General features: G+C 38.7%; 1 protein-coding gene across 9 annotated transcripts in view; it reads right to left on the bottom strand.

The window, feature by feature from the left end:
- Positions 1 to 14,428, bottom strand: part of R3HDM2 (R3H domain containing 2) — a 156,875-nt gene that overhangs the window by 87,932 nt on the left and 54,515 nt on the right. Inside the window, exon 1 of one of the 9 annotated variants that reach the window (XM_020878349.2) lies at positions 3,675 to 3,765. The exons of the other annotated variants lie outside the window; for them this stretch is intronic. Within the exon in view, the coding sequence (XP_020734008.1) occupies positions 3,675 to 3,690 (16 nt within the window). The 5' untranslated portion in view covers positions 3,691 to 3,765. Of the gene's footprint in view, positions 1 to 3,674; positions 3,766 to 14,428 lie in introns of those variants that run through there. 9 annotated transcript variants of the gene reach the window in all.

The raw sequence follows: 14,428 nt of genomic DNA, 5'->3' as shown, positions 1-14,428 counted from the left end.
GCTGGAGGGGCTGGGGTGAGGCTAAGAAGGGGGCTGGAGCAGTCAGGAGACTGCTCAGGGGTCAGGCAAATAAGCGTCCTCAAGGAGCTTTCCTTCTAGTCTGCACCCAGGGACTTTCATGCTGCCAAATCTCACTTTTCCTACCCCTGCCTACTACCCAAGCACCTTAACATCATCAAGTGATCTAAGAAGTGCTAGGAAAATGAAACAAAGCTCCAGTTCTTAAAAGGGCAGGGACGTGAGCTCTGAATTAAGATTTCTAAGGTAAACTCATGCAAGTAAACTGTCATCGGGGGCTGGAAATAAGGTTAACAGCTCTGCAGATGATATGCATTTCTAGTTTTGAATGTTACCTAAAAGACTTTCACAGTAAACTAAGATGAACTCAAATCTGTTAAGAATGTACAATATACCATCAGACTGTCAGGGATGGACCTCTTGCTCAGGTAAGCCATCCTTCTAGCATGCCAGTAATAAATATGCTCCAACTTCATTATGCAGAGAAAACTTGGATAGCTACTTCAGAAACCAAGCATATCTTTTGGACTTTCAATCTGTGTCATTTTAGTTTCCAAAATATAATTCCAAGTAAGACTGTAAAGTCTTAGTCTTCTTATCATTATAAAAGATACAAAATAGAGAATATCCAGAACTTAGGATCCCTCTTTCCCTACACTGATAACTATTATTATTCAATGAGACTGCCCTATGTTAAGGCAAGTGGCTGTCTACCACATGCTAAGAGCAGTAGGAACAGTTCATCAGATTTCCTCTATAGAAAACAAGATACTTGCTCCTGCTCTTACAAATGAAAACTAAATTTAAAAATATATATGTGAAATTTAAAACCAAAAGAAGTAAAAAATAATTAGGAAAATAAGTCCATTCATCTCTGATTCCCTCCTAAGATAAAGACTTCCTAGAGTGCAAGGACTATGCTTTACATGATCAGCAACTTGAAAATAGAATAAATACAAAAACTAGGAGTACACACAAATTAATAAGAGCTGGGTAGTTTGAACCAAGGAAAGTTCCCTAAAGAACATAATTTTGCACTGGATTTTTCAAGAAGTCATGGAAATGTACTGAGAGAGTCAACATAACTCAGGGGAGAGCAAAGCACTGGGGGAAGACGGTACCTTTGGTTTTGTCTAGCTTGGCCGACACAGGCCACAGAGAGGGGTTTAATGAAATGTCAGAGAGTCTGAGAGTGGGGCTGTCCTTAGGTCCTGCTGAGATATGTTGGATTTATGCACCTGAGAACTACTATCACAGGCTAGCGAGATGATAATAATGACAAAACCTATGATCACCAACCAGTGAGAAGCAACAGAAGGCTATAAAACTTGTTCTAGTTCAAAGTATAAAAAGCATTTCATTACTCCAAGAATGGGAACCAAATCTATACTATGACTTTTGTTAAAAAGGTCCAAAGAAAACTCGAAGATGGACAACAGGGCAGTGGGGACAGACAAGGTTTCTCTTTTGCCCAAGTGAGTGACAGCTACCTGTACTTTCTGTTTACAATGATATAAAAGGGGGAAATATTTTTAAAAATAAAGAATATGCATATAGTAGTGTGCTCCTACATCAAAGAGGAAGAAAAGGTGAAGGAAAACCAGAGGACAGAGACAAAACAGAAACCGCGGCTCTGGTGCACTGGAAAACAGAAAAGGGGAGACATCCAAAATGACGTCTCACTCTCAGAGTTTGCCGCCTTCCTCCAAGTCTACAATCTCCAAGAAGCTGAGAGAACAGGCAATGAGAAGAAATACTCTCAAACAAAACAAGTTAATTCCCCATAACACATATGCCAAGACCAAATAATTTCAAAATGCCCCCAAGTATCTGGGTCATATTTATAACTAAATTTGAATCTTGGTTCAATGTCATGCTTTTTGTAGGGATTCCTTCCTCATCTCTCCTGAAAGTATAACTATAAAAACAAAATAAGCTTCATAACAAAAATCAGCATAATAACTGCCCTGTGAACACAAACTAAGGGAAGAACATGGCATAGCTTCTATCTTTCCCATTGCTGCCAAAACAAAATAACAATAATCTTAAAGCCTGAAGCATCTTACAATGCCATCACAGATTGTGGCCTGTATCCACTGCTTTGCAGCCTTCCGAGGATGAGCCAGTGGGATTTAACATGAACCAAATCTGTCAACCAAGTCGAAGACAGACACGTGGGTTCTAATGAGCAGTGGCAAAAAAAACATACTGCTCCATTCAGCTCCAAACAATGATAAATAATTCAGGAAAAGAACTGCCACAATATAGAGCAAGGCAGCAAGGCTTAAAAATAGAGCTTAGGTGGAAGAATCAGGAGTCAGAAAAAATGACTTATGTCAACAATTCCCAAGCCATTTGCAATACAGGATGCTGTTGAAATTGTCACTCAAAACAGATGCCAGAAATCTAATGTGTTTTTTCAAAAAACAAGTACTATTTCCAAGAACTTGGCAAAGCTGGTAACAAGATAGGTAATAAACAATAGTACTATTTGGCAATAGTAGGTATCATTTAAAAAAAAAAAAAAAAGCAAATCCAAATGACATAGGGAAGACATGTTCTTAAGAAAAAAATTAGAAGGGGGATTAAAATTCTATTTTTCATACCACTACATTCTAGGTATAACATAAATTTAGACTTAACTAATAATTACACCTCTAAAGTTGAGAGTGCACAGCACTCGAGATCTTTCTGTTCAGTTCTCCACACTAACAGATCTGATCATGCAGCACATGCAAACACAAGATTCTCACCTGTTTAAAAAAAAAAAAAGAGCACCTTGAAAACTGAACAGATGTCATGACTATTATTATTTCCACATTTAAATTAAACTGTAAGTCTGATAAAACTGATGAGTTTGGGACTTTCTGGAAGTCCAGTGGTTAGGGTGCAACATTTTCACTGTCAAGGGCCCATGTTCCATCCTAGTCAGGAAACTAAGATCCTGTCAGCCTTGCAACTCAGTCAAAAAAAAAAAGGGACAAATTTATAATTAGATGAGGATAATCCAAGATCACGGGTTCATGTAGATTTTCCAGGTTTCAATCTACTCAAGAATGCTTCAAGAATGGGGTCTGATAAATAGTGTGGCTGGACAGTCTTTCTGAATAATGGTATCCTGTGGACTAAATACAAGAATGACTAGAACCCAGAGGTATTCTACAAACTCAACAATCTGTATAATGAAAATCTAATAATCCACATCCAAATGGCAAATCTTCACAGCCACCAAAACACACACCACTCTCTCTTCCTAATTCTAAGATCAATTTCAGACAACTGAAAATTTTAAGACTATACAATGATGCCTAATCTACCTTTAAAGTATAATATAAAATACAACAGAAACTATAATCTTGTCCTTTTATAAATGTTTCATTCTAACTAAGCAAAGCAAGCAGTACTGAAGAAATTCTTGTTCAGCATAAACTCCAGACCAATACATAAACAGACCAATATGCTTCTACCTCACCTATCTTCAGAAGAAAAACTGGTTATGTCTCCTCATAACTATGTCATTCAACTTAAACTACAGAAAGATCAGAACACACTTGGAACAAGTTTCATTTGTTTTTTTTCTCTCCCACTCTTAGATTCTCTAGAATTTAAGATTAAATACTAAATAGTATGTTAAAAGGTAAAACAGACTGGCTTACTGAAAACATGATCCATCCAAAGCACTTCTCCAGGACTTCCCTGGCAGTTCAGTGGTTAAGACTTCACCTTCCAATGCAGGGGGTACAGGTTCTATGTGCATCTCGGCCAAAACACCCAAACATAAATAATAGAATCAATACTGTAGCAAATTCAATAAACACTTAAAAAAAAAAAAAGGTCCATATCAAAAGAAAAAAAAAAACCCAACTTCAAAGCACTTCTCCAAGCATGACATAACATGGTCAAATTAGCTGTTTTCCATACCTGCTGCACTCACCAAACAATAAACAATCATGTCCTTTCTATGTAAATCCACACCTTCTCACTGTTGACAAAGGACAGTATAGTCAAATATACCTGAGTTTGAGTCCTGGTGCTAGTACCACCCTTGGCTGTTGTAAAGAAAGCCTATTCTGAGTCTTGTACTTTAGACAGATCCACTCTGAAGCTCTTCTAACCTGTCTATCCCCTCAGGGCAAGATGCTTATAGGACCAAGGGGTCAGTCCTACCAGAAGCCCCAGACTCTACCACCACCAACTATAGTCTCTGCATCCTAGAATGCCCTGCCCAAGGCTCAAACTTACTTCCAGGGCCTTCAGAGGGTCTCTCCTCAAACTCTGTCCTCAACAGACAATACCTGTTCACATTCCACGGTCTGAATGGGGGGCAAGGGACAAATGATGAGACGGATGCAGACAGAGACTAGATTTAACAGGACATCCCTGTATTGTCACCTTCCTGTCTCAGAACTCTGAGAAGTCCAAGAATTCTGGCCTTCCAGGACATTATGAAAATATATCTAAGCAGGAGGACAGTTTCTTTTTTCCAAAGTTTTGTTTAAAATTCTGATTTCAAAAAAAAAAAAAATTCTGATTTCAGGAATCCCTGGTGGTCCAGGGTTAAGAATCTGCCTTGCAATGTAGGGGATGCAGGTTTGATCCCTGGTCGGGGAACTAAGATCCCACATGCCGCAGAGCAGTTAGGCCCACAGGCCCCAACTACTGAGCCTGAGCACAGCTAAGAGTCCATGCACTGCAATGAAAGACCCCACAACTAAGACCAGAAGCAGTCAAATACATAAACAGAATTCTGATTCATAACCTAAATATCTAAACACATGGAATATATGCTTCCATTCACACTTTCATCCTGGGACTTAAAATCGTTAGGAACAGATCTACCTAACCACATCACACACCAGCTGTGTGAACTGAGTAGCAGCCACCTCTATAACTCTCACTTAACTGATCTGTAAAATAAGCAAGTTAAAAATGCCACTGTAGGATTTTAATACAATTAAATAATTTTCAAAATTATTTTACAGGGCACCTGACACTCAGCAAATCTGGGACAAACTAAAATATCATTTATTACATGTTCTGCCATCACACTTCTCCCTGGAAGGCAAAACAGGTACCAAAGACAAAAAAGTAGAGCCAATTTTCAGAGAAACTACAACCAAAACACCACCATCTATAAGTTTCAATTTAAGGAATTCCGCATTAATTCCATGGAAGTTTGATGGCGCTGATCATTTCTCCCAGTAAAATGTTAAGCTCCAATTTTTAAAACTACACAAAGAGATGAATGTTAATAAAACTTTTTGCAGTAATCCTTTCTTATTCCAAGTCATCATGCAGTACATCTTAAACTTATACAGAGCTGCATGTCAATTGTATCTGGATAAAACTGGGGGAAAAACGTAGGATGTACAAGGGCAAGGATTTTTCCTTTTCTTTTCACTGTTATATTCCTTACTCTCTGACAGTTCCTGGCATAACAAATAAACCATTGTTAATAAACCATTGACTACAAAAAGTGAGTATGGAATGGTTGCCCAGTACCTCAACATCAATATCACATGTAAGCAAGTCTGGCATAACCAGAAAATGAATTATTTATATATGGCTATTTCACTTAGCTGCTTCCTCTAATTTCAGAACAGTTTCCTTAAAAATGAAACTAACTAAAACTGTAGAGTATGTCTTTAATATAAGGACAATTTTGTTCTCCTTAACTTGATGCCTCACCTTCCTGCACAGGGATACTAAAAATACTCAGTAATTTCACACATAGTTCTACCAGAGAGGATAATGCAATTAACTAAATTATACTGAAGTTCTTATTTTAAGCTCCAAATATGATGGGATGTAGTAGAAGGATATCCAAAAGCACAGTTTAGGGAAAAGTGCCTTTCTGCAAGTCGCTCATGCTTTTCTCCTTAAGCCTGCTGTATCTTGCATAGGCCAATCCTATCAGCTCTTAAAGAGCTCAAAGTAAGTCTACAAACCATATCCTGCACCCCATCACATTCTCAAAACATTATTATGGGGGTTTCCCTGGTGGTCTACTGGTTGAGAATCCGCCTGTCAATGCAAGGGACACAGGTCTAGTCTGGGAAGATCCCACATGCCATGGAGCAACCAAGTCCGTTTGTCACAACTACTGAGCCAGTGCTCTGAGTCCAAGACTTGCAACTACTTAAGCCCACAACCCTAGAGTCTGTGCTCTGCAACAAGAGAAGCCACTGCTGTAAGAAGCCCATGCAACCGCTGCGAAGTACTAGAGAGCCTGCCCGGCAACGAAGACCCAGCGCAGCCACAAATAAATAAACAAATCTTTTCTAAGAAACATTATGACTTTCAAATTTTCTTAAAACAATCCACTCATCTCTCTGGTGAATGCTCATTTTCAAACTAAAGGTTAAAATACTGTGGCAGAAGTAGGTAATTTGGAAACAAATCTATTCTGAAAGAGACTAAAACATTGACAACATTGTACCTAACACTTTCAGAAAGACAGAAGGAAGTCTGGTAAAAAGATAGTGTAGCAGCATACCCTAAATAACTGAGAATTAAAAATGTGTCAACAAAGGGGACCTGTTGAGGATGTGCTTTCGGATTCACACAAACCCTAAAACTAGGCTGGGTGTTTAATGAAATTATATTTTCCATATTGGTCTGATTCCAAAACCCATCTACAACATAAGGCATCATCTTAAAGAAGAACTACATTTGGTGACTTCAAAATACTATTAGCAAAAAATAAGTATCATATTCCTGGATACTGGCTAAATAAATCTGCAATAGCCCTAAATTCCATGACTGAATTTAGATTAACAAGCTCCTCCATGAACTAAATTCAAAGCCTTCTTGAAAAAAGAAAAAAAGACACAAAAGGCAAAAAGTTCCAACACATCCTATTCCAAACCAAAAATACAAAGCTATAAATGTCTAGACATGCCTCAAGGTGTGTAATTACTGAAGCTAATTAGCATTCTCAAAATTAAACATCCACAGCAATGCTTAAGGGATGGGGGAGGGGGCATTGGGGAGATGTATCTCTCAAATAAATTAAGAAAACAGGATTCTGGAATTACCTAATGTAAGTTGCTAGGAGAAGAAAAATGATTATCAGCTTCCTAAATCTCAACTAATATGTTAGACTTCCTGTTGCTATTATTCACTGGGAAAGTAAGAATTAAATTGGGTATGAAGCTCAGAACTGATACTAACTGTAATAAAGATAACATGAAAGATCCTTTCATTCATACTAAAAAGATGGTGTTTTAAAAAGAAAACACATTTTAAAAAATCTATAGTAAAGCATCACTTTCTATAAGATCATGACAGGAGAGCTGCACCATATAATTTTACCTCTACTCCTCATTTACTTCATCCTAACAAAGACTGTACTATGAGACCCTGGGTAAGAAGGATTCAGTATTCTGTACAGTATAGTTTTTAGAGATTTCGAATTCCACACCTGCCACTTAAAAAATGTGTGATGCTGGGTAAGTTACTTATTTTCTTGGTGCCTCAGTTTCCCTTCGGAGAAAGCAATGGCAGCCCACTCCAGTACTCCTGCCTGCAAAATTCCATGGATGGAGGAGCCTGGTAGGCTGCAGTCCACAGGGTCGCTAAAGTCAGACACGACTTCACTTTCACTTTTCACTTTCACACATTGGAGAAGGAAATGGCAGCCCACTCCAGTGTTCTTGCCTGGAGAATCCCAGGGACGGGAGCCTGGTGGGCTGCCGTCTATGGGGTCGCACAGAGTAGAGTCAGACACAACTGAAGCGTCCTAGCAGCAGTAGCAGCAATTTCCCTTAGGGCTTTGCTGAGTGACTCAGTGGTAAAGAATCCGCCCGCCAAAGCAGAAGATGTGTATTTGATCCCTGGTCAGGAAGATCTCCTGGAGAAGGAAATGGCAACCCATTCCAGTATTCCTGCCTGGGAAACCCCATGGACAAAGGAGACTGGTGGGCTACAGTCCACTGGGGCTCAAAAGCGTTGGAAAAGACTTAGCAACTAAACAACAAAAGCCAAAACAAGATCAGGGACACTGTTTTTTAAACTTGGAAGAATTAATATAGAAATATTCTTAACTGTTCTATGGTTTCTCTGAAATTTAGGGCCTTGCTCGTATAGAATGAAGAGTAGGTCCAGAGTGACATTAGGTTTTAAGGCCCTCAACATGAATTCTCCTTTTAGAGATAAATATTCTGGGATGCAGACTAATTTTCCTATGCCAGAAGAATGAAGTTCCCTTCCTGTACCTACTAGAAAAATTAATGGTACAGGAGACAAATAAGTAAATTCTAATGTGCTAAGTGCTAGCTAGAGCTGCTCACAAGGTTAAATGGGAATAGAGGAAATGGTCATCTAAATCACACTGGACGGAAGGCTTCCAGAAGGAGGTGATGCTTAAGCCTAACCCTCATGGAAAAACAGCCAAACAGAGGAAATGGAGAAACAGATCTAGACCGTACTTAACAACTGGATGATGTGAAGCCAGATACTTAACCTCTCTAAACTCCAGTTTCTTCATCTATAAAGTGAAATGATAACAGTACTTCATTTGGAAGACTGTGTGAAGATTAAATGAGATAATACATGTAAATAATGCCATGAACATAATGTGAACCCAACAAACAATAATACCATTAACACAGATGTATGGGTCACCATGATGCTTTCTCAGAACTGCCAAGTGTTGCGTTAAAAAAACTATACCGTAAGACACTCACAGAAAAGTGGCTACAAGAGAAGTCAGAGGTTAGTGGGAGCAGGCTCATGAACCATCTTACGTGTAGTGGGACCTCCCGGTGGTCCTGTGGCCAAGACGCCAACTCCCAACGCAGGGGCCCTAGGTTTAACCCCTGGGCAGGGAACTACATCCTACATGGATCCAGCACAACCAAATATATGTATGTACATAAACCTGGTATACTAACTAAAGCAATGGGAAACTTATAAAGGACATCGAGAAAGGAGATACATGGTTATATTTCTATTTTTAAAAGATTACTCTTGCTACAAAAGTAATGGGTTAAGAAAGCAGATAAACTAGAGGCAGAGACACTAACTAGGGAAAAGATGAGATAAGCATTCTGGCTGGAGAATGAAGGGACTCTGATCCAAGAAGCATTAAGGAAGTAGAATCATTAAGACATGGTGACACAGGAGATATGTGTGGTGATAGGGAGAAGTCAAAGAGGACATCCAGGCAACCAAAGACAAAAGCAGCTCTCAAAGTGTGGCCTGGGAATTTCTAAGACTTTTTCAAAGAATATGCAAGATCAAAACCATTTTTATAAGCATGTTAAACCTTATTCACTCTTTCATGTATCTCAAAGACATGCAAGAGCATTTTCTGAAAGCTACATGACGTGTAATATCACAACTAATTGAATGAAAAGCAGGTATGAAATTCATCTTTATTCTATTAACCCCAACACTAAATTATTTGGAAAAATTAAAAACAATGACACATTTCTTATAAATTTTGTTGCTGTTGTAGGAAAAATATTTAATTCACTTTTATGCTAACATGTAATGGATTTATTATCATACTTAAATGAACTAATGTGTTTTAAATTTCTCAGTTTTAATTTCTAATACATTAATATTGATAGATATAACCTACATACACAAAAGCTCTTTTGGAGGCTTTGGTAATTTCTAAGAGTGTAAAGAGATTATGATACCAAAAAGTTTGAGAACAACTGGGGTGGACAGACACTTCTCAGCATTCTGAGATACGCATATTGAAGGAGAATAGTCTGTAAAGAAAGAAAGAACAGAGCTCTGCTTAAAACACGGCATGTGTGATGTCCTGACATAAAGGGCCCAACAGGCAGTCACACTGATGGAGCTGGATAACCAGACCACCGGATGTGACAGGAGCTGAAAGCTTGGATTCTAAAGGGAGAGGGCATGGTGAGAACACTGGCAGGTTAACAGCGGGAAAGGCTAGGAAGGTGAGCAGAGGTTTCAGGATACAGCAATATTTAAGGAGTAAAGAAGCAGAAAAGAACTCCACACAGAAGAAAAGAAAAGGTTACAAAAATTAGAAATAAAAATGAAAACTAAAGCAGCATGTGAAAGTGAAGTGAAGTCGCTCAGCCGTGTCTCAATATTCACGACCCCATGAACTATACAGTCCACGGAGTTCTCTTATCACCAGCGATAAACTGAAGAGAAAACAGCTGCTCAGCATGCTGAAGAAGAGCAGAACGCCCATTCAGCATTAGTAGCGGCAAGAAAAACAAGTGAAGTCCAGCAACCTCAGCTCAGGCAGGAGTTTCAACCTCTCATACAGCACTCCTTCCTTATCTGAGTTATTTACAAACAAGAGAATGATTTCTGGCTCATCTTTTTTGCCTTCTCTGTCCACCCTCTGGAGGAAATGCAGACCAAAAAAAATGACCAAAAGGATAGAAACAGAAAGAAAAGGAAAGAGCCTGGACAAAACATACGAAGGAACTGACCAAAGCAGTGACTCAATGAAAAGGCATTCATTCATTCATGCAACAAGCACTCCCTCACTGAGTAACCATCCTGTGCAAGTCTCCGTGATACAGGCTGCGGAAAACCAGCTGGCTGATAGTACACCAAGCGATGCCCTGTGCATCAGCAGGAGCGAGAGACTGGGGACAGAAGGAGAACTTTCCTGATGAGACCAGCATGAGCAGAGACAGCTCCATTCCAAAGGTGGCTCTAGCAGATTCCCAGAGCTCAGTTACCTAACTGATGAAATGTGCCCTCATTCCACAAAATAACTCCAAAGAAATATTTCCTTCAAGTGTTTGATAGCTACATGATTCTGTGGCAATGCTTATCTCTTTGAATTTTACATAGGCAAGTGCAGTTTTGAAATGCAGAGCAAACTCTTTAAGAAACACTTGTATACATGTTAAAACATCAAAAGCTCTGAGGTAAGCTCCAAAACTAATAATAAAGGTCAAAGAAGAATTACTCAGCTAGATGCACCTAAGCTTAAAAAGCAGCTTTTTTAACTGGTTAACTCTACCCTTTAGATAAAAGAAAATGTGATTTTAAAAATATGGTCATTCTTTCAAGAAAAGGACTGTAAGGATAAGAATAAAGATATTTGAAAATGCCCAGAATCTAGCATTACATCCAAACAGAACCCTGAACAAGAAAGGATATATTATCACACGCAAGCTGTCACAAAAATCTTTTCACATCATCATTGTGTTCTATGGTAGCTGACCTATTTCTAGCTCTAAACCTGTATCTGATTGATTTGCAAAACTTCTGAAAGTACCTTGGCTTCAAGAGACACTGAACAACATCAGAAGTATCTTTTGTCTGAGTTATATTTAGCTTCCATTCCCACCTCATGCCCACCCTTTTTAAAAAACAACCTGAGAAAGGAAGGAATTTTTGGACGGTAGTTAATAACAATGGATGTTCCTAGTGTTATCGAAAATTCTGAGGGTGGGATGGGGATTTCACTTCTGACTAACTTGGAATAACAGGAATAATATTTATATTCCTGAAATAAATAATAAATCAGACAATAAAAAAATAACAATAATAATAGAAATAATAAAAAATCAGACAAATGTGCAAAGCACTGCTGTTTAAGACACTGAACATCAGGCAATGAAGGACAGTGATTCCCGAGAGACGAGGACAAAATAAGGTAAGCTCTGCATTACACTGCCTGCTCGGTCTATGCCTGACTTGCAACCCTGTGGACCACGGCCCGCCAGGCTCTCCGTCCACAGGACTTTTCAGGGAAGAATACTGGAGTGGCTTGCCATTTCCCACTGAAGTGAGATCTTCTCAAACCAGGGATCGATTCCATGCCTTTTGCGACTCCTGTGTTGGCAGGCAGATTCTTTATCACTGAGCAACCTGGGAAACCCCAACCAAGCTCTATATTACTGCCTAGAGAGTTTCCAAGAAGTATCAAAAGGAAGAAAGAATCTAAGGGAAACCTAGGCATGTTCCTACAAGCTCCCTAACTGGAGAACACGGGAATGAGAGCCTGAGAGAGCAAAGGAGTCTAGAATTAGAGTAAGCCACAGACTGGAGAAAAAAATCTGCAAACCATGTAACCAACAAGAGACTTGTGTACAGAAGATATGAAGAATTCTCAAACTCAACAGTGAAGAAAGGAACAAACAAACAAAAAATGGGCAGTACACATGAACAGACATATTGAAAATCAACCATTAGGGAAATATAAATTAAAACCATAATGAGATATCACTACACACCTATCATAATGGCTAAAATAAAAAACACTGTCAATACCAAATGCTGGCAAGGATGAAGAAAAACTGGATCACTGGTAGGAATATAATATGGCACAGCCACTCTGGAAGAAAGGAGAGCAGTTTCTTATGAAATGAAATACGTAGTTACCATGCTATCAAGCAACTGTAATTTGAACCTTTATTTCAGAAAAATAAAAACTTATACAAAAATATGTATATGAATGTATAGCCTTATTCACAATAACCTGAAACTGGAGCCAACACAAAAATCCTTCAACACATGAGTGTTTAAACAGACTTGGGATAGCCATACCATGGAACACTACGTAGCAACAGGAACTACTGACTGGACAGGAACACACGACAACTTATATGGGTCTCAAGGGAATTACGCTGAGTAAGGGGGAAAAAAGGCCAATCTTAAAGGGTTACATGGCGCATGATTCCTTTTAAATAACATTTTGAGGACTTCCCTAGTGATGCAGTGGATAAGAATCTGCCTGCAAACGCAGGGGACACAGGTTTGATCCCTGCTTGGGGAAGATGCCACATGCCTCAAGGGTAACTAAGCCCAGACACCACAACTATTGAGCCTGCAGTCTAGAGGCTGAGAGCCTCAACAGCGAAGCCCACTGCCTCGAGCCTGCAAGGAGAGAAGCCACTGCAGGGAGAAGCCCACCACTGCAATGAAGAGGAGACCCTGCTCACCACAACCAGAGAATGCCCATGAGCAGCAACGAAGACCCAGCAAAGCCAAAAATAAATAAATAAAAAGTGGCAAATGCAAAAAAAAAAAGTTTTGAAATGACAATATTATAGAGATGGAGAACAGACTATTGGTTGTCAGGGTTACAGGTTTATGAGTGGGGTGGAGGGAGGTAGGAGTGGTTTTAAAAGGGCAACAGGCAGCATCGAAACATGTATATTATCTAGGGTGAAACAGATCACCAGCCCAGGTTGGGTGCATGAGACAAGTGCTCGGGCCTGGTGCACTGGGAAGACCCAGAGGGATCGGGTGGAGAGGGAGGTGGGAGGGGGGACCGGGATGGGGAATACATGTAAATCCATGGCTAATTCATTTCAATGTATGACAAAAACTACTGCAATGATGTAAAGTAATTAGCCTCCAACTAATAAAAATAAATGGGAAAAAAAAAAAAAAGGGCAACAGGGACTTCCCAGGTGGTCCAGTGGTTAAAACTACATTCCCAATGCAGAGGGCACGGGGAACTGGCTGGGGAATTAAGATCCCATATGCTGCACAGTGCATGAAAATGACAGTCAAGAGAAACTTATTGGACTTAGAAACACTGGACTTAGATATATTTTTTTAATTTTCAAAAAAATTGTTTAAATTATATTTTGTTATTAGACTTTAAATCAGCCATTTTAAATAAGATCAAAAAGGAAAGAGGAAGGGAAAAAAATGTTTTAATTAAGAAAACTATGACTAAAAAATTAAGAAAAACTATGAGAACAACGTCTCACCAAAAATAGAATACTGAATGGAAGACAGAACTTACAAAAAGGAACCGCAAATGAAAATTTTGGAGTCGGAAATTACAATAGTGGAAATGAAAAACATTAGTAGAGAGTTCAACACAAGATCTGAGCAAGAAGAAATAATCAACAAACTTTAAGTTGGGTCAATTAGGCTGGATTTGAGGAACAGAAAGAAAAAAAAATAAAGAAAAAGTAAAGTCTCAGCACAAAACATAACAATTCATTTTGAGAGTCCCATGACAGGAGAGAAAGGGAAAGAAATGATATTTAATGACATAGTATCCAAATTTTTCTCAAATGTGATTAAAAACACTAAATCTGCACATCTGAGAAGTTCATCAGAAACCATGGAGTTCAGAAGGCAATGGGTTTATTCATTCAGTTCAGAAGGCAATGAAGATTTATTCAAAGTGCTAAAAGAAAAAGACTATCAAGCGAGAATTCTATATCCAGCAAAACCACCCTTCAAAATCAGAGAAGAAATTAAGACATTCCTAGAAAAAAATGAAAGAACTCATCACCAGCAAATCTAGTCTATAAGCAATACCAGAGTCATTCAGTCTGAAATAAAAGGATACTAGGCAGTATCTCAAATCCAAACAAAAAACTTAAAAGTATTGGTAAAAGTAACTATATAGGTAAATATAAAACAGTATAAATGCTTTGTATGTAACTCTTTGTCTATCTGATTTCAAAGAAAACCAAGTAAAGCTATA

Source organism: Odocoileus virginianus, chromosome 24, assembly GCF_023699985.2.
Source record: "Odocoileus virginianus isolate 20LAN1187 ecotype Illinois chromosome 24, Ovbor_1.2, whole genome shotgun sequence".
Classification (NCBI taxonomy): Eukaryota; Metazoa; Chordata; class Mammalia; order Artiodactyla; family Cervidae; genus Odocoileus; species Odocoileus virginianus.
This window is presented reverse-complemented; position numbering and strand designations above follow the sequence as displayed.